This window comes from Hyla sarda, chromosome 8, assembly GCF_029499605.1.
Source record: "Hyla sarda isolate aHylSar1 chromosome 8, aHylSar1.hap1, whole genome shotgun sequence".
NCBI classification, from domain to species: domain Eukaryota; kingdom Metazoa; phylum Chordata; class Amphibia; order Anura; family Hylidae; genus Hyla; species Hyla sarda.
The window spans coordinates 25,836,592-25,861,047 of record NC_079196.1 but is presented as its reverse complement, the minus strand read 5'-3'; the positions used below and the strand labels follow the sequence as shown (position 1 = coordinate 25,861,047).

Sequence of the window (24,456 nt, the reverse complement as noted above, 5' to 3'; positions counted from 1 at the left end):
GCAGTGGTCTTCAACCTGCGGACCTCCGGAGGTTTCAAAACTACAACTCCCAGCAAGCCCGGACAGCCGATGGCTGCCCGGGCTTGCTGGGAGTTGTAGTTTTGAAACCTCTGGAGGTCCGCATGTTGAAGGCCGCAGTGGTCTTCAACCTGCGGACCTCCGGAGGTTTCAAAACTACAACTCCCAGCAAGCCCGGACAGCCGATGGCTGCCCGGGCTTGCTGGGAGTTGTAGTTTTGAAACCTCTGGAGGTCCGCAGGTTGAAGACCACTGAGGGCGAATGATGAGAAGAGGATGATGAAGGGGGGGGGGGGGGTGTGGGGATGATGAAGGGGGGGTGGGGATGATGAAGGGGGGGGGGTGTGGGATGATTACAAGGGGATGATGAAGGGGGGATGTGTGGGATGATAAGGGGATGTGTGGGATGATGACAAGGGGATGATGAAGGGGGGATGTGTGGGATGATGACAAGGGGATGATGAAGGGGGGATGTGTGGGATAAGGGGATGTGTGGGATGATGACAAGGGGATGATGAAGGGGGGATGTGTGGGATGATAAGGGGATGTGTGGGATGATGACAAGGGGATGATGAAGGGGGGATGTGTGGGATGATTACAAGGGGATGATGAAGGGGGGATGTGTGGGATAAGGGGATGTGTGGGATGATGACAAGGGGATGATGAAGGGGGGATGTGTGGGATAAGGGGATGTGTGGGATGATGACAAGGGGATGATGAAGGGGGGATGTGTGGGATGATGACAAGGGGATGGTGAGGATGTTAATGACGGGTCTGGATGATGACAGGGGGGGATGAGGTATTTCCCACCCTAGGCTTATACTCGAGTCAATAACTTTTCCTGGGATTTTGGGTTAAAATTAGGGGTCTCGGCTTATACTCGGGTCGGCTTATACTCGAGTATATACGGTAGTTATGATTTTTTCAAGAAGTACGACAATGTCAAACCTATACAAGTAGGGTATCGCTTTAATCATATGGACCTACAGAATAAAGATAAGGTGTAATTTTTACCGAAAAATGCACTGGGTAGAAACAGAAGCCCCCAAAAGTTACAAAATGGCTTTTTTTTTCTTTCAATTTTGTTGCACAATGATTTAAATTTTTTTTGGGGTTTCGCCATAGATTTTTGGGTAAAATGACTGCTGTAAGTGCAAAATTGAAAGGGTTATGATTCTTAAAAGATGATGAGAAGAAACACAAAGTGCAAAAATGGAAGGGGTTAAGGATCAGGAGGGACAGTCTGCTCACCTTGTGTCTCTGGCTGTCTCAACCAGTGATTGGCTTAAGGGGGCGTCACACAATTGTGTTTCCGAAGGTGGCAGGCCGCAGAGCCCAGGGGAGAAGCTGATGAATGGTAAGTTCAGCACGTGAGCTAGGCCCCGTACAGGAGAGCCAACCACTAAATCCCCCCCCCCCCCCCCTCTTGATAAGACACTAATCTTCTATCCTGTGGATACGGAATAAGTTCTCTTCCTCGGATAAGCCCTTTAAGGATGGATTCACATGTGTTGGTCAAAAGGCAGTAGTTTGTGATGCAACTGAGAACTGGGAAACAATGCCATGCAAAGTTTCAAGAATAGGCAAAACAGGTAGTTTTTATGTGCTTCACTTCTACTTGAAATAACATTGCAGTACATCATGATAGGCATAGTCCAAGACCCGCTACTAACTCACTGTAACAATGTGTGAGCCTAGCCTAATGGTTAACTAAACACTTTAACTCAGAGCTAAGGCTATAAGTGCAAAAATATAGATTTTTTGGGGCTTGTTTGAATATCCTGTGACATGCAAAAACTTTCTTGACTAGTGCAAGAAGTTGGTTGTCCTGAATTTTTGCTGTTCGGTAGATATCACAGCTATCACTTCACCCTTTGCTCCTTATACCAGGAAAATCTATGTACTGTAGAATAAACATTGGGAACTCAAGTAAACATCTTGTTTATTAACTCTACATAGGTATTTGTACTGGATAGACTGCTGCGAGTATCCTCATGTCGGACGTGTTGGGATGGATGGATCCAATCAAAGTGTTGTCATAGAAACGATGATTTCCAGACCAACAGCCTTGACAATAGATTATGTCAACAAACGAATTTACTGGGCCGATGAGAATCATATTGAATTCTCAGATATGGATGGATTCCGTCGACACAAAGGTAGGTTACACAGCTTAGCAAAACCCAAGTCCGTGGTGTGTGTTCTCTCCACTTTTATGATTATGTTAAAATAATAGAGCAAGATAATTGGATGAAAAAGTTAATTGGGGAGGCATTGATCATTTTTATATTTTTTTTTTCATGAAATATTATATATTTTTCTATACAGTATGACTTTCAGTGATCTATGGTTGATCCAAAAACTAAACTTGCTACCAACTTGGTGCACTTGAAAGTGTACCTGTAAAAAGAAAAACTTTTGACATGTCCTAGGGATCTATCAGTTATTTAAACCCTGATCAATATGGAGAACGAGCAGGGAGTGAAGCATTCAGCTATGTGCTCCTCTCGACTCTGTGTCAATGAGACCTAGACGATCCCATAAACTTACATTACAAGGTCATGTGACACAGAGCCAAGAGGGAATATGCTAAACATGCACTTCTCCTGGCTCGTTCATGTCATCAGTCAGGATCTGAACACTCTATGAGTACACCTTAATTTTAAAGCCCTCACATAAATTAGTTTTTACCCCTCACATAAATAGTTAAAACAAAGTAAATAAATAAAAATAAAGTAAATTTAAAAAGGGTATAGAAAGAAAAAGGTGGGATACTGGGAAATGGAGTACTCCAAAGCATGTTTAGGGATATTTATGAAAACATGTGCAAAGGTAAAGTAGTGCAGTTACCCATATCAACCAATCAGATTGCTTCTTTCCTATTCTAAATACCTTTTTAAAAATGAAATAAATAATGTGATTGATTGCTATAGAAACTGCACCACTTTACCTCTGCACAGGTTTTCATAAATCCCCCCCACTATCTGTATGCCCGTACTCATTTACCAGAGCCACACAAAGGAGTCTCTTGGACAAAGCCTGTTGGCAAAACACGTCAGAGGTATGGTATGTAATGGACTCCTGTGTATTTAAATTGTCCTCTGTATGTACCCTGGGGACTTTCCTTACCTTGTTATGTTAGTAATATTTGTTGTACTAGTTACTTTACTGGGTTATAGTGCAGGTTAACAGCTTTATAAAAAAAGGGTCACTTCAATCCATTCAGTATATGCAGAGTTCTGGCACCCAGCTCCCCTATTCCCTCCATGTTCTCTGTCTGCCTCATTGCTGTCATTATAATGCTAATAAAGGCTGTGGGTGCTCCAATATACCGCACAGGCCTGGCCTCCCCATACCACCGTTTGCAAGGCCATCACCCGGACAGTGTTTGGCTTCGTCTGGGGCAAAATGGACAGAGTCAAGAGGACCATGATGTACAAGGAGCCCCGCAAGGGTGGGAAGGGAATACCCGACATCCCCGCTCTGCTGAGGGCCTCCTTTGCATGTGTCACGGTGCAACAGACTCTTGTGGAAAAGACTGGCTCAGCGGGCAGGTCCATGTCTCGCTTGCTTCTCATGCCCCTCTGGAGACAGCTGGGCTGGGACAAGTGGGACAGCTCCATCCCTTACAACTGGAACACTCCCTGGTTCTATGGGGATGTTGTCCGGTTCGTGAGAGAACACCAGCTGGAAGGACTGAAACCCGACCTATGGAAGCCGAAGACAATCCACAAGCTCATCCGAGCTAAGGACTTGACCGAGCTGGTTCCGGGACTCCCCGCAGCCACTGCAGAGACAGTATGGAATAATGTGGCCTCAAAGCGGCTTACCAATGGACACAAGGACTTGTCGTGGATGGCCATCATGGGAGGTCTCTCTCTCAGGTCATTCATGCATGCCCGCAACCTGTGCAAGACCCGGTACTGCCCCCGGTGCCCCTACGTGGAGGAAACATCTTTGCACGTGTTTTGGCAGTGCACTGGGTCTGTTGGACGCCCTAGAACATGATCTCAGAGACTCAGTGCCCAGGAGCTGCCTATCGTACCATTCGGTGCTTTACGGTCTGTTCCCTGGGACCCACGACGTGGAAGCCATCCAGGAGGCCTGGCGCCTTATGAACTGTTTTAAGGACGCAGTGTGGCTTGCCAGGAACCGCCTCGTGATCAACAGGGAAAACATGTCCGTCCGGGACTGCCGCAGGTTCATCAAGAACCTGCTTAGAGACTATTCCATCTTGGACAGCTCGGCCGCTGATGAGGAAGAAGAGGAGTGAAGACCCCTCTCCTTCCCCCATGTCTCCCTGAAGATACAGCCCAGCAGTTTGGCCCTGTGATCCGCCCCCTCCCTACCCCCACATAGTCGCCCACACCCCTACCCCGATCACAGATTGTATTATTTGGTTTTTGTTCGATCGCTTGTGCCTTTCTATTGCAGGATTGAGCTGAATGTTAGAGTAGCATGGTGTGCGATGTATAGCTTAGGGAACCTTTGCTGTGTATTGTACTATCATGCTTTGTGTGACTGTAATTTATTGTACGACTTGTAATGACTGAACGGAAAATAAAGCTCTTTCAATCAAAAAAATAAAGGCTGTGGGTGAGTGCACAGAAAGCAGAGTGCTCACCTGTGCCCTTTATTAGCATAATATTGATGGGTTGGGGCAGACAGAGAGTATGGAGAAGGCAAGGGGAGCTGGGTGAGCCGGCTTCCTGCCTCCATTGCTCGCTAGAGCACAATGTAGTAAGGATATTACTGTAGCAGAACTCTGCTTATACTGAATGGATTTAAGTAAGTAACCCCTCTTTGTAAAGCTGGGTGTTAGATACTCTTTAAGATTTTACTATGTTTTTATTGCAGCCTTTTCTCTGTGTTTTTTTCTTTCGTATATAGGTACTTTGCAGTCGATGTCAGTTGTATTATTTTCGATACAGCATGCTTGTTGTAGTTCATCTGTGCTGGTCAAGTACTTGTGGCCCTCATAGGCTTCAGCTCTGGCCTAGTAACAAATAGTGGGGTACCTCTGGAATTTGAACATTCAGGCCAATAACCCTTTCTTGTACATTTAAAGCTTTGTGTAAACAGGCAAAAGTTAAACTTTGTATTTTTACCAGGATGTTTAATGTAGTGTCACATTATTTACTTAGTCGATAAAAAAAAAATGTGTCAGCCACACTATAGATGGCAACTACTTGCATATTTTCTTAGCACATAGTCTTAAAATAAGCGAGTACCTGTGAATATATTTAGAAGAGAAGGTAAGGCAGCACTCGGGGGGTCAACCTCTGTGCACATGGTTACCCAGGCAGAGAGCCCTGGATCAGGACACATCAAGTCCAGAAATCACAGCACCAGCCAGGTCATGGATCATGAAAAACTGGAAATCTTTATTATTCCCATCTCAAATGCAACGTTTCAGCAGAAGTAACCTTTTTCAAGCATGCTTGACACAGGCTACAACTGCCGAAATGTTGCATTTGAGACTGGGATGATAAAGATTTCTAGTTTTTCTTGATCCATGACCTGGCTGGTGCTGTGATTTCTGGACTTGGCGTGACTATATTTATATATCTTATCTAAATCCATCTTTAAAATTGCATGCTTACCTGAAAATGTTGTAGTTCTGCAAAATAAAATAAAATAAATAAATAATAAACAACTTCATCTCCTGAACTCCTGCTGCTTTAACCTCACTGGTTCACATTACTTCATACTAGCTCCCATGACTTCTTGATCCAGCCCCTGAGTGATCTCAGTTTGTATAGTGTATGATGATCACAGCCAGTTTTGAGTTAAAGCTGTTATGCATGGCAGGAATTCTCCTGCCATGTTATCTTTTCTATCTTTTACTGTGGAGCAATGGTCTAAAACTGTGGCCCTCCAGACAGGGGTCAAGTCCTGGGGGAAAAAAAAGTGTGGGAACTCTTCCACTCAAGGGCTGGTTCTTAAGGACTACTAATGAAAACAGTGTTCTTGCTGTGGAAAAAGTGCAGGAACTCAGTTCCCACGCGTTCCTGCACGACTTGAGTCCTGCCTCCAGATGTTGCTGAACTTCATCTCCCAGAATGCCCGGACAGCCGTTGGCTTTCTGGACATGCAGGGAGTTGAAGTTTTGCAACATCTTGAGGGCCACAGTTTGAGACCACTGATATAGAGTCAGTTTCTAGTCACTTTGCTGCCTAAAATCTGTATGAAAACTTTATCATTAAAGTAGTAGTCCGGCGAAAAACAACTTATCCACGATCAACAGGATAGGGGATAAGTGTCTGATTGCAGGGGGTCCGACCATGCTCCATTCATTACTATGGGAGAGCCGGAGAGACCCTAGTGCTGTCCTAGTTGTATCTTCGGCGCTCCCATGGAATGAACATGGTCGGACCCCCTGTGATCAGACACTTATCCCCTATACTGTTCATAAGGAATACATTGTTTTTTGCAGGACTACCCCTTTAAGTCATGTGCCATTTTTTTTTTCTGCACATGAATTGACAAACATAATTAATTAACATACCATAATTTATGTGACACTCATTTATTCTTATTGAATATGACGGGATTTGGGAGAAGAATTTTTGCAATTTCGGTGCAGAACATATATGTATTTGACACTGAAAACCTAAAATCAGCACAAAAATCAATCCTGTCAACAAGTCCTAATGTTGGATATTAAACAAAAAGTATAACAGTGGGTAAAAGAAAATGAAAAATATTAAAATCAATAAGTAATCATAGTCATAATAGTAATATTTGTCACTTTTTATAGCGTATGTAATCACAGACCTTTCAAGGAATATGGAAAGCGTTAGTTTGTCTACAGTATGAACCAATTACATTAATGGCGCCACCGGTACAAGAAATGTTACTAGTTCCTGACGATTGAATAATCTCAGTCCTAATGTGTTTTGATCCTGCTAGGAACAATCTCCCCTCCACTGTGAGACGGTACCTGGTAGACTTTAATATTGCACAAACCTTGACATCTCTTATAACTTCATTTACATTCTGCTGTCACTGTAAGTTGAATGATGTAACACTGAGATGTGTCGGTCCGCGGGCATATGGGACTCTAAATTGTTCTGCTTTCAAGTCCCCTGCTTTTCGGATTTCCTGTTTACCAAATTGCTTTGCATTTTAAGCAGATGTTTTAACTGAATTGAGAGAAGTCTGCTGAGACTCTGCAAATGTTATGTATCTGGAAAACTTAGAGTAATGACATTTAAGCGCAGATTAATACACGCGGTTAGCAAAGACAGTTGTCTGCCGAAACTTTACCAAAGTCAAAATGTACAATACAACTAAGGCTTAAAGGGGTACTCTGGTGGAAAACTATTTTTTTTTCTTCATATCAACTGGTGGCAAAAAGATAAACAGATTTGTAAATTACTTCTTTAAAAAAAAATCTTAATCCTTCCAGTACTTATCAGCTGCTGTATGCTCCAGAGGAAGTTTTAAAGTTATTTCCAGTCTGACCACAGTGCTCTCTGCTGACACCTCTGTCCATGTCAGGAACTGTCCAGAGCAGGAGAAAATCGCCATAGAAAACCTCTCATGCTTTGGACAGTCCCTGACATGGAGAGCATAGTGGTCAGAATGAAAATAACTACACAACTTCCTGTGGAGCATACAGCAGCTGATAAATAATGGAAGGATTAGGATTTTTTTAATAGAAGTAATTTACAAATATTTTTAACTTTCTGGCACCAGTTGATAAAAAAATAAAAATAAAAAATAAATAAATAAATACATTTCCACCGGTGTACCCCTTTAAAGGAAAACTGTCAGCTTGCCCCATGCACACTAACCAGCGGAACTGGGTGATGCTTATCGTGCCCAGATCCGCCACGCCGTTTGGCTGTAATCTTCTATTTTCCATATATGCTAATTCGGTGCTAACTTGCACCGGCCGGGCTAACTGGCACTCTGATGTCAGCATTTCTGGCCACAGCGCCGCCCAGCTTATCAATATTCCTCCCCCCTCTCTTCATTACAGAGCAGGGAGAAGAGGGAGACGTGGAGGGAGGGGAGGAATATTGATAAGCTGGGCGGTGCTGTGGCCAGAAACGCTGACGTCAGAGTACCAGTTAGCCCGGCCAGTGCAAGTTAGCACTTAGTTACAACGGTAAGCTCAAACTGTGGGTTTTTTCTCAGCTCAAATCCACCACATTTTCTGTGGAAATTTGTGAAAATGTCAGGGACACGCACCCTTTTCAACGACCATGCCCCCATTTCCTGACAGTCATGCCCTTTTTCATGTTTTCCATTAAAATGTAATATGATCTTCAGGGGTGGCTTTCCCATACTGACTGTAGCTCTGAGAAAAATGCCCAAAATTCTTCACGAGCATGAGTTTTGCCAGGGTGAACTAAAGGGCAGACAAGGAGACCTGGCAGTAGAGATCGATTTTCCTCAAATTTGTTAGTCTGTTTTGTTAAAACCAGGTGTCAAATTTTATCTGAATAAATTTGATCTAAACTTAACCCCTTAAGGGCCCAGCCCATTTGGATCTTAAGATCCTGATCTTAAAGTTTTTTCCTCCTTGCCTTCTAAAAATCATTACTCTTTTATATTTTCATCCACAGACTAGTATGAGGGCTTGTTATTTGCATGAGCAGTTGTCCTTTGTACATCACTCACTTTACCATAAAATGTATGGTGCAACCAAAAAAATACTATTTGTGTGGGGAAATTGATAAGAACAATTTTGGAAGGTTTCGTTTTCATGCTGTACACTTTACGGTAAAATAGACATGTTTTCTTTATTCTGTTGGTCAATACTATTAAAATGATACCCATGATTACATACTTTTCTATTATTATACCGCTTGAAAAAAATCGCAAATTTTTTAACCAAATTAGTGCTTTTAAAATTCCCTCTATTTTGTTGACCTATAACTTTTTCATTTTTCTGTAAAACCGGCGGTATGAGGGCTCATCTTTTGCTCCGTGATCTTTAATTTTTTTTATACCACATTTGCATATATAAAACTTTAAATACATTTTTTATCAATTTTATTTGGAATAAAATGTTATAAAAAAGCAGCAATTTTTTTCACGTTCACGCCGTTCACCATACAGGATAATTAACATTATATTTTAATCGTTTGGATATTTATGCAATGCACGCCGCAATACCAAATTTTTTTATTTAAAAAAATTTACACTTTTTGGGGGTAAAATGGGGAAAAACTGACAATTTACATTTTTATTGGGGGAGGGGATTTTTCAAATTTTTTTACTTTTATTTTTTACTTTTATTTTTACACTTTAAAGGGGTACTCCACCCCTAGACATCTTATCCCGGGGGTCCTGCCGCTGGGGACCACCGCAATATAGCATGCAGCACCCACCTGTTACTGCTCCGGAAGCGCTGGAGGGTCTAGCTCCTGACCACGGGAATGGAAGATTGTGACATCACGACTCCGCCCCCGTGTGACATCACGCCCCTCCCCTCAATGCAAGTCTATGGGAGGGGGCGCGATCAGACATAGGGGATAAGATGTCTAGAGGTGGAGAACCCATTAAATAGTCCCCATAGGGGACTATTTATAGCAATCATTTGATTGCTAATACTGTATAGTGGTATGCATAGGGCATAGCACTGATCAGTGTTATCGGTCATCTTCTGCTCTGGTCTGCTCGATCTCAGACCAGAGCAGAAGACCTGTGGAGGGCAGCGGAGGTGGGCGATCCGATCATCCATTTTAGTGACCGCACTGCCGCAGATGCCGTGATCTGTCATTGATCACAGCATCTGAGGGGTTAATGGCAGACATCCCCACAATCGCGGATGTCGGCTATTACCAGCGGGTCCCTGGCTGCTATCAGCAGCCGGGTCCTGCTGCACATGATCAGAGCATCGCTCCGATGTTCACAATTATGTATAGGATGTAAATGTATATCCTGGTGCATTAAGTACCACCTCACCAGGACGTACATTTACATCCTGCGTCGTTAAGGGGTTAAAGTGCCTTGATAGCCCTAAAAAGTCATGTATTATACACTGAGGTCTAAGGTTTAGTTTTTTTTTTTTTTTTTTTTTATATATTTATTCTGTGCAGGGTTCCCAGCAGCAACAGAACAACAAGGAGCATGCTGGATTACCCTGGAGTACCGTATAGGGTTATAGGATTAGTAGTAGTGGCAGCAGCCACAATCCAGTATGGAACATGACAAATGTGGGCAGGTATGACTGTGTAGGGATAGCAGTAATAACTGCCTTTTTGAGAGATGTATCAGAAACCCATCTCAAGAGTCATTGACATCCCAACGACATGGCCATCAATGACAACCTTGCTTTGCCACTCAGCCTTGTAACAGTTGTCTAGACTTTTTTCTATCATTATTGTGAAAGCGGCTTATCTTGGCTCAGGCAGCACAATAGACATCTATTTATAAATAAACTACTAGTGATAATTACGACTGTGTTCATTCAGTTCCATTGTTGGCTGTAAAGTACGACATTGTTTTTCCATTTGGTGCGTAGCCTAAAAAGAATAAAAAAATAAAATAACATAGATCATATTTTTTCCCCACCTTTCATTCAGTGTTTTTATTTAATTATTTTTTATTGTATTAATGTCTATTGACTCTGCATTAAAGAGGTACTTCAGTGGAAAACATAAATATATATATTTTTTTTAAATCAACTGGTGCCAGAAAGTTGAACAGATTTGTAAATTACTTTTTGTAATTGTAAATCTTCTGTCCTCCCTTTGATCATGTATCAGGCTGTGAGTATGTGCAATAAATCTGACTGAACTGGAAGTACCGGTGAGTGCCGACTTTTCATTCTTCTATCAAGTACACCAAGATTTGGAAATTACTTCTATTTAAAAATCCTAATCCTTCCAGTACTTATGAGCTGCTGTATAATACAGAGGAAGTTGTATTTTTTTTATTCCTTTTCTGTCTGTCCTTGGTGCTCTCTGCTTGCACCTCTGTCTATGTCAGGAATTGTCCAGAACAGGAACAATTTCCTATAGCAAACCTCTCCTGCTCTGGACAGTTCCTGACATGAACAGAGGTGGCAGCAGAGAGCACCGTGTACAGAAAAAAAAAAAAACTTCCTCTGTATTATACAGCAGCTGATAAGTACTGAAAGGATTAAGATTTTTAAATAGAAGTAATTTACAAATATAGAAACTATGTGCAGCTCACAACAGAAGGACCGAGGTAATTAAAGCTATACCATGACCCCACCGGCAACAAAGTAAAAATATATTCAAAATAATAGCTCATACCTCTAGGACCTCACCAACCTTGGTGCATAATGATAATGGTGGAAATAAATTGAGATATGTCAGCGTTACTCATAAAATTGTTTTTAATTAAATATAAATAAAATAAGAATAAAATGTTGAATTAACACATTTGACTGGCACTACCATATGATAATCCCACTGGGCCCTGTGGGATATCAAACTAATAAAAATGGATGTGAGAAAAATGTCCAATTTACTAGTGCTCCGGTATGAATGAAAAAGAGTCCGTTATGATCCACAAACAAAAATTAAAGTCCTGTTTTGTAGCAGAGTAAGTGTGCTTGTAACATAAAGTCAATCTCCAGAAAAAAAAGTTGCAAATGATATTAAAAGAATCTCTCACCACTGCTTCTGGCGGCTTGATAGTCCTTTACTGTAGGTTACAGCCCTGCACTCCTCTCGTGCCCCAATAGTGGGGGGGGGGGGGGCACTGCAGTCTTCCGTCTCCCTTGCAGCCCCGATGGCAGGGGGGCACAGTATGATGTTACGTGCCGTTGGCTCATATGGTAGGGGAGCGTGATGTGATGTTCTGTACTGTAGATTGCACTCGCTCACCGGCTGTCTGTTGGTGGTATTGTTCTGACACTCCGGCAAGAGTGTCAGTCAGCACGGGAGCGGCAGTAAGTTCGGCGGCAATGGTGCGCTTGGGAGAGGCGGGTGATCCAGGGATGGCATCCCACGTGGAGACCTGGACTGTAGGAATTGTAGGCTGTGGAAGATGGTTAAAGGTAGGATTGCCACCAGGCAGGGAGGAATACGGCTGGGTTAACACTTTTGTTACCGGAACGTAACATCATACTGTGCCCCCCTGCCATCGGGGCTGCAAGGGAGACGGGAGACTGCAGTGCCCCCCCACTATCAGGGCACGAGAGGAGTGCAGGGCTGTAACCTACAGTAAAGGACTATCAAGCCGCCAGAAGCAGTGGTGAGAGATACTTTTAATATCATTTGTATCTTTTTTCTGGAGATTGACTTTATGTTAAAAGAACACTTACTCTGCTACAAAACAGGACTTTAACCCCTTAAGGACGCAGCCCATTTTCACCTTAAGGACTGCAATTCTGACCACCGTCACTCTACGAATTAATAACGCAAAAACGCTTTTATCGAATATTCTTATTCTGAGATAGTTTTTTCGTGACCTATTCTACTTTATTTTGGTGTTAAATTTTTGGCGTTAATTGCATCCTTTTTTGGTGAAAAATCCCAAAATTTCATTTTTCTAACTTTGAAGCTCTCTAATTGTAAGGAAAATGGATATTCCAAAAAAAATTTATTTTTCTTCACAAACACAATATGTCCACTTTATGTTGGCATCATAAAATGGACATACTTTTGCTTTTTGAAAAAATTAGAGGGCTTCAAAGTAGAGCAGCAATTTTCAAAAATGTAATGAAAATTGCTAAATCTGAAGGGACAGATGTTACAGAACTACAACTCCCAGCATGCCTGGGCAGTCGAGGCATGCTGAGAGTTGTAGTTTGGCAACATCTGGAGGGCTACTGTTTGGGCACCACTGTAACAGTGGTCTGCAAACTGTGACCCTCCAGATGTTGCAAAACTACAACTCCCAGCATGCCCAGACAGCCTTTGGCTGTCTGGGCATGCTGGGAGTTGCAGTTTGGCCCCCCTAGTGGTTGCCACAGTAAAGATCGATTTACTTTCACTTTCAATCCCCCCCCCCCCCCCACTGTCGATTCCCTACCTGATCAGGATCCAGCAGGATCCAGCGAAGATCCCAGGTCCCCAGGCATCTTCTCCTGCAGGTACGGCCTCCATCTTCTTCCCAGATCCCCTCGACATCCAGGGGCGGGCAGAATGGGGGGTTGCCATGGCAACCCCCTGTCCTGCGCTGCCATTGGTCAGAACTCCGTTCTGACTAATGCCAGGGGATAGGAGTAGATCGCAGCTTTGCAACCTCACTCCTATCCTTTAGGCTGATCGGGGCTGTTGCTGACAGCTCCGATCAGCCCTATTTTCCGGGTGATCGGGTCACCAGAGACCCGATCAGCCCGGAATTGGAGAAAATCACATGTCTGAATTGACATGCGATTTTCTCCGATTGCCGACATGGGGGGGGGGGGGGGGGGGGGAATGATTTCAGCAGGCATCCGGCTCTGGTCCCCAACCGGCTAGCGGTGGGGACCGGATTTCCCACGGGCGTATGGATACGCCCTTGGTCCTTAAGGACTCGGAATGCAGGGCGTATCTATACGCCCTGTGTCCTGAAGAGGTTAATTTTTGTTTTCAGATCATAACGGACTTTTTTTCATTCATACCGGAGCACTAGTAAATTGGTCATTTTTCTTATATCCATTTTTATTAGTTTGATATCCCACGGGGCCCAGTGGGATTATCATATGGAAGTGCCAGTCAAATGTGTTAATTCAACATTTTATTCTTATTTTATTTATATTTAATTAAAAACAATTTTATGAGTAACGCTGACATATCTCAATTTATTTCCACCATTATCATTATGCACCAAGGTTGGTGAGGTCCTAGAGGTATAAGTTATTATTTTGAATATAATTTACAAATCTGGTTAACTTGCTGGCACCAGTTGATTTAAAAAAAAAAAAATTCCACCGGAGTACCCCTTTAACATTTTGGTGATTTTGAGAGCCGAGCCAATTACTTCTGTTATCTGGCTGATACAGATTCATATAAGCGGGTCGAGATTATGTTGCCAGGTATTAAAAGAAATTAGCAAAAGGCGACAAAAAAGACAACAATTTTATTATTTATAAGACATCAATGAATTTTAGGCCAAGCACCAGCCATCCTTTTTATGATTTTTTTATTTTTTTTTGCATAGTCAATGTTGTGTATTTTATGGGTTGTTACTTTATAACAATAGAAAAGAGCTACTGTTTACGACACAATAGAAACTAATGGCAAGCAGAAAGTAAAGCCGGTTGCCATAGGGATCTTTCTCAACCAGTAAAACATTGAATTATATTGCCTTTTTCCAGCAGGCTTGACAGCAAGGATGATAATCACTGCGCATAGCTGGAACTCTACAGAAACCAACAATTATAACACATTTTGACATAATGGATATCAGATTTATAACATTTTTTTTCCCCTAATGTGTCTAACTTATAAGATTATTTCCTCCAGCTTGGTATAAGTTTAACATAAAAAATATAAAAAAAAAAAAAAAAAAACATAATGTGGTGCAGATATTATTCTATAATACTGTGCATTTAATAGAACGTGCACTGGGAAAAAATTGACTTGAGTAGCTCTCCGATGGTGTTACCTTGGTCCTTATTGCAGTTGGTTTCATATAGGCCCTCATTTACTATTCTAAACCCGACCTCTTTTGTCGGGTTTTTTTGTCGCATCTTTGTCTGCGCCATGTCGCATACATCGTGCGCCAGTCTGTGACACTATGCGACATTTTTTCCCGACAGACCCGATGTGGATTCTCCCAAACCCGAAAAAGGGGCGTTACCCGACATTTCTGAGCTTTCCCACGTATTTATTAAGGTTTCCAACCCGAATTTGTTGAATTGTTGTGGATTTTTTCCCGACAGCTCAGAGGAGTTGGAAACCAAAACCCACGTGCAACAAACAAGATGCGACATAATAATAAATACCAGGGGAAAAAAGCAGTCGGGTAAGAAAGCAACATAGACTTACAACCCGATTTTCTTAGCAAATGAGGGCCATAGTGTGCATTGCAAGGGATTAATGTCATTATAAGAAACCTTTGACATGTTGCCCACAAACGTCAAAGTTTTGATGCCACCCCCCAAATTTTTTTTTTTTTTAAAAGCCATACTTACATAGTGTTGCTCCCCAGCAGCTGCTCCATCCAGTCCTTCAAACTTTTGTAGTTTTCCTGCCCGCTTAGTCAGTCATTGGCTGAGACCGGTCACCACTGCGGTCATTGATTGTCTGAGCCAGCAGTAGGAATAAGACAGAAGATCAGGGACTAGACGGAGGCAAACAGGAGCTGCCAGGGACTGGCGGGGAACCGGTGTTATTTACATATTTTTTTTTCTCTTTTTTATGAGGCTCATTACTAGATACATTTTTACACTCGTGCCAAATACTCTTTTTTTTTTCTTAAACATAGCCAGGCATCTTACTTAAACAACAAAAAACTATACCTCCTGGGTCTTCATAACCCCACCTCCCCCTGTAACCTTCGGTATCCCTCTCTGCCGTGTTCCACTTCCTAGTGCTGGAGCCCGATATGTTCAGAGTGCCACTCAGTCAATCATTGCCTCGGCAGGACAACATTGTTGCCATTAATTGACTGAGAGGCAATGTCTTGCACCGACCCCAGTTCCCGCTTTCCTCTGAAATTCACTTCCTGACGCTGGGGCTCTGTTCTAGTCTACACAGTAAAGTTGTGAGAAAAACTTGATTTTAAATAATATCCCCCAGAGACTGATAAAGTTTTTACATCATGAGTGGGAAAAGAGTGGATTTTTCTCCATTACTTTAAATGTTTATTTCCACTCATACTTGGTATAGTCCTTTTATTTATTTTTAAAAGTATTTCAAAAGTGCTTTGACACATGATTTACAACATATTCATATGCAAATATACAAGAAAACAAAAGTCTTGTTACTTAAGCGATTTAATTTCAATTTGACTCTCTCTATGAAGATTACACTTTTATAATATGTCTGTCAATCACAATATCACTTGACAAATCCAGGTCTATTTGTACATCGTGGGGACATCATACAGATGAGCTGTCATTGAAAAAGAAAGGAATTAATTGTCCCCGCCACCACTTCCTGTCCTTCAAACTTTTCTTCTGCATCTTTTAACTAAGAACTTTTTTTTTTCCGTTTTTTTAATAGAATTGTTACTAAAGGGAAACAAGAATTTCCCATTGAGGCTTTTCAGACGGGTACATATTCTTAAATTGATATGTTTTCTAATGTTTAAGCTTCGGCAGGAATACTTAAACAGATTTGCTTGGTATATCTTTGAACAACAAGTCAACTGGTGAAAAGTAATTTAAAGAGTTGGATGAAAGTCAGATCTTGGCATCAGAAAGTGACATTGGCATCAGAATACTAATTTATTGTCGAGATGCCTGTGGTTAAAGGAGTACTCCGGTGGAAAACAATTTTTTTAAAATCAATTTGTGCCAGAAAGTCAAACAGAATTGTAAATTACTTCTATTTAAAAATCTTAATCATTCCAGTACTTATCAGCTGCTATATACTACAGAGGAAGTTGTGTAGTTCTTTCCAGTCTTACCACATTACTCTCTGCTGACACCTCTGTACATGTCAGGAACTGTCCGGAGCAGGATAGGTTTGCCAATGGGATTTGTTCCTGCTATGGACAGTTCCTGACATGTACAGAGGTGTCAACAGAGAGCACTGTGGTCAGACAGAAAATAAATAAAAAAAAGACCTTCCTGTGGAGCATACAGCAGCTGATAAGTACTGGAAGAATGAAGATTTTTACATAGAAGTAATTTACAAATTTGTATAACTTTCTGGCATCAGTTGATTAAAAAAAAGTGCTTTCCACTGGAGTACCCCTTTAACTAGAAACTTTTTGCAATTAAGTCTCGACTGTGAATTCAAGTCCTATAAAAAGTAATATAAAGTTGATAATATATCTATATATAAATATTTTTTCTCTCTTAGGTGAAAACTTCCCCTAGTCTATAAATGATAGATTTACAAGAGTTTTTGTTATTATCAGAAGCCTTTTATGATACCAAACTTTTTATGTAGTATCACAGCTCCATTATGACCTGACAGCAGTGGGTCCGGAATGATCTCTTTTAGCTGATGATATTCATATGCTATAAAAGCTCAGGGATATCTCAACGTCTCTCCAAAGTTGTTTTATAGCAGTGAAAGTTTTACTTTGTTCCGTCCTCGTTGAATTGACCCTCAAAAAGCAAATTGGAGATTAATCATCGAGAAAGGGTTTGGATGGCTACTAAATAGTCAGAAATTATATAGTAAAATATTTGGTTTCTTCAATTATATTTAATATCTATTTATTTAATAATAGCATTTTTTATTTTTTATTTTGAAAACGGATTATTCATATTTCTTCAACATGTTGAACTGTCCAATGTAAATGTAGCATTGGTTATGCCTGCACAATCCCGGGTGGGCAGGACATCTATGATTGACAGCCACTACCCCGTGGCTCTGGAAAGGATTGGAGAAAACAACAATCCTGGCAATTAACCTTTGAAATTATGTGATGAATAGCAATTGAAACAGCACAAGAAGAGTCAATAGGATTCACTTTGTTCCTTAACCCCTTAAGGACTCAGCCCATTTTGGCCTTAAGGACTTAGACAATTTAATTTTTACGTTTTCATTTTTTCCTCCTCGCCTTCTAAAAATCATAACTCTTTTATATTTTCATCGACAGACTAGTATGAGGGCTTGTTTTTTGCACGACCAGTTGTCCTTTGTAATGACATCACTCATTATATCATAAAATGTATGGTGCAACCAAAAAACACAATTTTTGTGGGGAAATTAAAAAGAAAAACACAATTTTGCTAATTTTGGAAGGTTTCGTTTTCACGACGTACAATTTATGGTAAAAATGATGTGTGTTCTTTATTCTGAGGGTCAAACTTTTTAACCAAATTAGTACGTTTATAATCCCTTTATTTTGATGACCTCTAACTTTTTTATTTTTCCGTATAAGCGGCGGTATGGGGGCTCATTTTTTGCGCCATGATCTGTACTTTTTTTTGATACCACATTTGCATATAAAAAACTTTGAATACATTTTTTATAATTTTTGTTTTAATAAAATGTATTAAAAAAGTAGCAATTTTGGACTTTTTTTTTTCGTTCACGCGGTTCACCATACGGGATCATTAACATTTTATTTTAATAGTTCGGACATTCACGCACGCGGCGATACCAAATATGTCTATAAAAATTTTTTTTTACGCTTTTTGAGGGTAAAATAGGAAAAAAAACGGACGTTTTACTTTTTTATTGGGGGAGGGGATTTTTCACATTTTTTTTACTTTTACTTTTACATTTTTTTACATTTTTTTTTACACTTGAATAGTCCCCATAGAGGACTATTCATAGCAATACCATGATTGCTAATACTGATCTGTTCTATGTATAGGACATAGAACAGATCAGTGTTATCGGTCATCTCCTGCTCTGGTCTGCTCGATCTCAGACCAGAGCAGGAGAGCCGGACGGAGGCAGGTGAGGGGACCTCCGTGCGGCGTTCTGAATGATCGGATCCGCGCAGCAGCGCTGCGGGCGATCCGATCATTCATTCAAATCGCGCACTGCCGCAGATGCCGGGATCTGTATTGATCCCGGCACCTGAGGGGTTAATGGCGGACGCCTGCGAGATCGCGGGCGTCGGCAATTGCAGGCGGGTCCCTGGCTACGATCGGCAGCCGGGATCAGCCGCGCATGACACGGGCATCGCTCCGATGCCCGCGGTTATGCACAGGATGTAAATGTACGTCCTGGTGCGTTAAGTACCACAGCACCAGGACGTACATTTACGTCCTGCGTCCTTAAGGGCTTAATCCTTCCCATTGATAGTGATCATAGTGCTGCCGGTTTAAATAAACAGTAATGTATTATGATTTAAAACTAACCCACAAAAGTAAAAATACATTAATTTTTACAAACATATCAGAAAAATAACATGAAAATTAAATATACAAAATGTATAAAATGTATTCTGCAGCACAAGAGAGAAAATTTCACCATTGACATCCTGTCCCCAATGGGACTTACAATCTAGATTCCAATTTAAACTATTAGTACATGTTCTTTGAAGTATGGGAGGAAAACCAACACAGACACAGGGAGACCATGAAAAATCCATGAAGATGTTGCCTTCAGTTAAATTCACACTCGGGACCTGAGTGTTTCATGGGGGCCATGCTAACCACTGAGCCGTCGCCACCAATGTTGGTTTAATTATTTTAGAAAATTACATAAAAATTATTACGAACAAACATATTTAAAAAAAAGTATGCAATCAGACCAGATGCATCTTAAATAAAAACGCTAAAAAGTACATATGTCTTGTTTTTTGGTAAAGTAATAAACACCGCTGCACTGGTTTTCCCTCCCATCGATTTGACCAAGTTCTGGTTTCCTCTTATTGTCGCTGTGTAAGGCACCCTGTGACATTGCACACACTTTCCCACAATCCTCTGTGCTTGCATACACTGTCAATACTTCCAGTACAGACCAGAAGAGTGAAACAGTTCAACTAAGTATGTGCGACCACCTTAGGCTGGTTTCCTATCAGGTTTTTGCATGCTGTTGAAACATTTTGTAGTTTTTCGGCGGGCAAATTTACCATAAATACAGGTGGCAACAGGACACAATTAATGCAGGTTTCTTTTTTTTCTGTCCTGTTAAGAACAGTATTCAGATTAATCCTATTTTTGTCCAAGAGAATTCAACAGGATGGAGGAGAAACATGTGGGCAAGGTCTGCTTCTCCCCACTCTGCAGGACCGGAGACCATAGACTTTCTTTAGAAGTCGGTCTTGGTCTTATGGACACGGCTGGGAGAGAACGTGCTTAGTGTGCACTCCCTATGGCTATATCCAGTGATTAGTCTCCGCATTCTGACCTCAAACAATCAAAACGTTAGATACATGTTACGACATGTTTAATGTTTTTAGAAGAGACAGTGCCCATTTGAAACTTACTTTTATAATCTGTCAGATGAATGTGGACACAGTTCACAAAAGAAGTGTGGACATGGTATAATCCACATAGTTACAATTACATTTTTATACAGGGACAAAATAGTTAAACCCATAAGAAGAAAGAACTTCCAAGACCTGTAATTATTTCTGCATGTAAATCCTAAACATCTCTTAAATATTTAACATGCCATTTGTTTTGCAGGTTGTAATTCAGGTAATGTGCTTGTTAGTTAAAGCCGGTCATTTTCCTCCCAGTGGTTGGCCGTGCACAGCCTTAGCGGGTGAAGTTTAGCATCCAATCTTGGAAATTGTTCCCTGGCAATATAAAGAAGCCAGAAAGCTTGTCAGTGAAATTATTCACAAGACGTTATGTAGCAGTTTCATCTGTCTGACTCTTCACTATTAAATATTTTAGATGGTGTCTCGCAGTGATGATCACTAATCTAATCCTTTCTTTTTACAGTCCACAACCAAGAGATTCAGGGCGTGATGGCCTTAACGTTATTTGAAGACTACATCTACTGGACAGATGGAAAAAGCAAGTCTTTGAGTCGAGCCTACAAAACCTCAGGAGCAGACAAGACGTTACTACTGAACTCTTGGCACACCATATTGGATATTGAAGTCTACCATGCTTACCGGCAGCCTGATGGTGATTGTAATTTTTTTTTTTTTGTATTTATCTTAAAGTGTACCTGTCATCAACAAAAACTTTTTAGATAATGTAGATAATACAATTATATGCATATTTGTAACATACATTGGTTACAAAATGTGTATATTTATGGGTGAAAAAATGCTGTCCCTGCAGCTATTGCCTGTGAAGAGTCCAAATACAGGAAATGAGGATAGGAGAAGCAGGGCTCTGTTCAGGCTCCTGGCTTGTCAATCATCCTCATGTGTGTGCCCGTAGCATGTCACAGAGCCTCAGTGTACAGAGCCCTGCTTGTCCATCCTCACTTCCTGTATTTGGACTCCTCATAGAGACACACAGACAATAGCTGTAGGGACAAAAATATGCATATTTTTTAACCAATGTATATTACAAATATACATATAATGGTATTATCTACGCTATATAAAAAGTTTTTGTTGATGACAGGTACACTTTAAAAAAACCTGACAGCAGGGTTACTCACTCTAATCTGGTGCTAGCTAATAGTGTGGATGATGCAGATAACAAGGATAATTTTTCTTTTTTTCCTATGTTGTGTCATTGTCAAGAGATCTGCAATAAATCTAATATGTAAATTTGTCAATTCGGTGCACTGGGGGCGTTCCCACCCTGCTGGTGCAAGATGAACATCTCTATTGAACAGTCATAACATTCCTTTGTAGCATGTACGTTCTACGTGCTATGAGATCCTGCACTTGCTTAGTCAGATCTTCAGCAATTGCATGAAACCGAGAAATGTTATACCAGAATAAGTGGTATCAATGACTTCTATGAACAAGCTGTAGTTGGTATGTATTTGGCCATAAGATAAAACCGCCATCATTGTAAACTTCAGGTAGCATCCAAAAAACTCCTTGACTGAGGAACTCTTAGGCTGCATTCACACTACGTTTTGTCCATCCGGATCCGGCTGGGGGATGGAAAAACCGGCCCCCATCTCATTCATTTGACTAAGTCGACCGGAGTCAGTTAGTGGATTGGTCGGCTCATTTTTACCTGTATCCGGTTTTCTGGCTGGACTGAAAACCGTGATATGCAGGTTTTCAGTGCATATGGTTGTTTATAAATAGAAAATACTGCTTGAGCAGTGGATAGTAGAAAAAAAAAACGTATTTACCTAGCGCCAAGTTGCTGGTGGCCCCCGCAGCTCCCATTCAGCTCGGTTTGGTTCCCTGCTCAGATATGCACTTGGTGCAGGACCTGACGACTCACGGGATTCAACGGGTTTCTGCTGCAGGAGACTATTGAGGGACTGGGGCTAGGTAAGTATGTCTGTTTTCTCCATTTTTCCTCCTGTCTCAGCAAAATAATATTTTATTATATAATAATTGAATACCCCTTTCAATAAAGGAATGTGGCTTAATTTACAAAAGCTGTCAATTGCAGTCAGAGCAGTCGTGGAATTTTTATCTTTTCCAACAAGACACAAAATAATTAATGTTCTTCCTTTTTTCCCATCCTACCATTTCCTTGAACTAAACTCAGGTAGGGAGAAAGGAGAGGGGTCAAAGTGAAGGAAGCACAAGTCCAAAGTTCTAAGTAGACAAATAAAGGTATTGTCCAGCTCTCCACACAAAAAAAATTGTTAAAACTTCACATTTAATAAAGATCGATTAAAACATGAACCAAAAAAGAAAAAGATAATAAAATATAATCGTAAACACAAAGAACTGACCGTTCGGTACTGCAACTTCTCAACTGCTGTAGGTACCTGGACTAGGGTTTTAGATTGGTTCTTGCTTTAAGAATACAGGTGGTGCTCTGGCTAAAGACGAAGTTCAGCAAGTTCACAATATTCAACAGAAGAATGAAAGAAAGCCGGCCACTCACCAGTAGGTTCTTTCTTAAGGTGTTTATTGTAGCAACATAATACTCACATTGACATACGGGGGGAAAATTCATAAAGGAAGAGCAGGGGGGTACAGAGGCGACAAGCTCCGTTTCGCACACTCAAGTGCTTCGTCCGGCCATGCCGGACGAAGCACTTGAGTGTGCAAAACGGAGCTTGTCGCCTCTGTACCCCCCTGCTCTTCCTTTATGAATTTTCCCCCCGTATGTCAATGTGAGTATTATGATGCTACAATAAAAACCTAAAGAAAGGACTTACTGGAGAGTGGCCGGCTTTCATTCATTCTTCTGTTGAATATTATAGTAAAATATAAGATGAAACGCCTGGCGTTTCGCCTTATATTTTCTTATATTTTTCTATTTTGGTTCATGTTTTAATCGATCTATATTAAATGTGTGTGAAGTTTTAACTATTTTTTGTGGAGAGCTGGACACCACCTTCCTTTTTTTAACAGGATGCATTATGGGAGACGGCCCGCTCAGTCCGAGCCCCCTCTACTCGGAAGTACAATTTGTCTGCTGGAACCTGTTCACATTGGTCTGGTGAGCTGAGATGCGCTTTTTTCCAAAGGTCTAAGCCTGCGCAAACTTCATTTCTAATGTGGAGAGACACAGGCCTCAGTAAATTTGGTGAGGTGTCCGCACCACACAACAGCATGGTGTTGGCGGCCACAGGAGAGTAGGACCAGGAGCGGCAAATCCACCCTGTGTCTTTGCTGGGTATTTGGAGCTTTGTAACAGAAAAAACAGAGCTCCAACCATAATGAATCAGCACAGAACATAAAGAAGGTTTTCTCCGATTGTATCTAGTTATCTACTTCACTTATCATCTGTGCCGGGTAGGAAGCAGTCATTTGTAAATTAATAGGCTGCATCCTTACGGCAATGTGGGCCAGCCCATGAAATAGCTGTTTCCGCTGCCTGCGCAGGTGACAGGTCGACTTTAATTTGAATGTACTATCTGGCAAAGCCGCCGCTAAATTATCAGGCAAGCGCAGCTAAATTGTCACTTTGAAGTTCTCTTGAGAAGAAATAAAATAAACAGTAACATTCTCGCAGAAGTTCGACATTTTAATGAACAGTTTAAATGTGAATAAATCTCAGCGTGATGATACGTGTAACCCGACTCTAATCGTTCATTTCCTGATGTAGGCAGCATGCAGGTGTACCCTCATCTGTATGCATCCTAACTCACTCGATGGTTTCCTAAATGGCTTTTTATGTAGTGTGCGAGTAGCGCTCTGTTATTACAGTATCATAGTAACCATTGTATTAACGGCTAGATACATGTCCTTGTCATAATGCGTTTGGTGTAATTCTTTATTAGGTCCCTTCTTCTGTTTTAAAGCGTCTTATTAAAGAATTCAATTAACTTTATATGTGTGGAAATATGATGAATTATCCCATTGTCTTTGCAGTGCCTGACCACCCTTGTAAAATTAATAACGGAGACTGCAGTCACTTATGTCTATTATCGCCCCACCGGTCACACACCTGTGCCTGCCCCACAAATTTTTACCTCGCAGAAGATAATAAGACATGCCTGTCTAACTGTACCGCCAGTCAGGTGAGTTCTTCTCCGAATAAATGAGATGGCATACGATGTACTCATGTCTTCTACTTACTACCTACTTTTAATCCATCTACTTTTCTCCATTAAAAGGAAGCATTTTGTATTTCTCAATTACTTTTTTTTATTAGATTCCATGTTCTTATACATTAGGAAAGATTAGGAGAGTATTATATTAGTTATGTTCTTGTACATAGATGGCAATATTATATTAGTTATATTCTTGTACATAGGGAGCAGTATTATAGTAGTTCTATTCTTGTACATAGGGGGCAGTATTATATTAGTTGTATTCTTGTACATAGGAGCAGTATTATAGTAGTTATATTCTTGTATATAGGAGCAGTATTATAGTAGTTATATTCTTGTATATAGGAGGCAGTATTATAGTAGTTATATTCTTGTATATAGGAGGCAGT

At 41.0% G+C, this 24,456-nt stretch overlaps 1 protein-coding gene across 7 annotated transcripts in view; it reads left to right on the top strand.

The window, feature by feature from the left end:
* LRP1B (LDL receptor related protein 1B) overlaps positions 1–24,456 on the top strand; it is a 1,569,499-nt gene that overhangs the window by 1,366,792 nt on the left and 178,251 nt on the right. For all 7 annotated transcript variants that reach the window (XM_056534716.1, XM_056534714.1, XM_056534720.1 and 4 more), the window contains 3 exons: positions 1,977–2,176; positions 20,407–20,595; positions 23,886–24,034. In XM_056534716.1, coding sequence (XP_056390691.1) covers positions 1,977–2,176; positions 20,407–20,595; positions 23,886–24,034 — 538 coding nt within the window. The remainder of the gene's footprint in view (positions 1–1,976; positions 2,177–20,406; positions 20,596–23,885; positions 24,035–24,456) is intronic.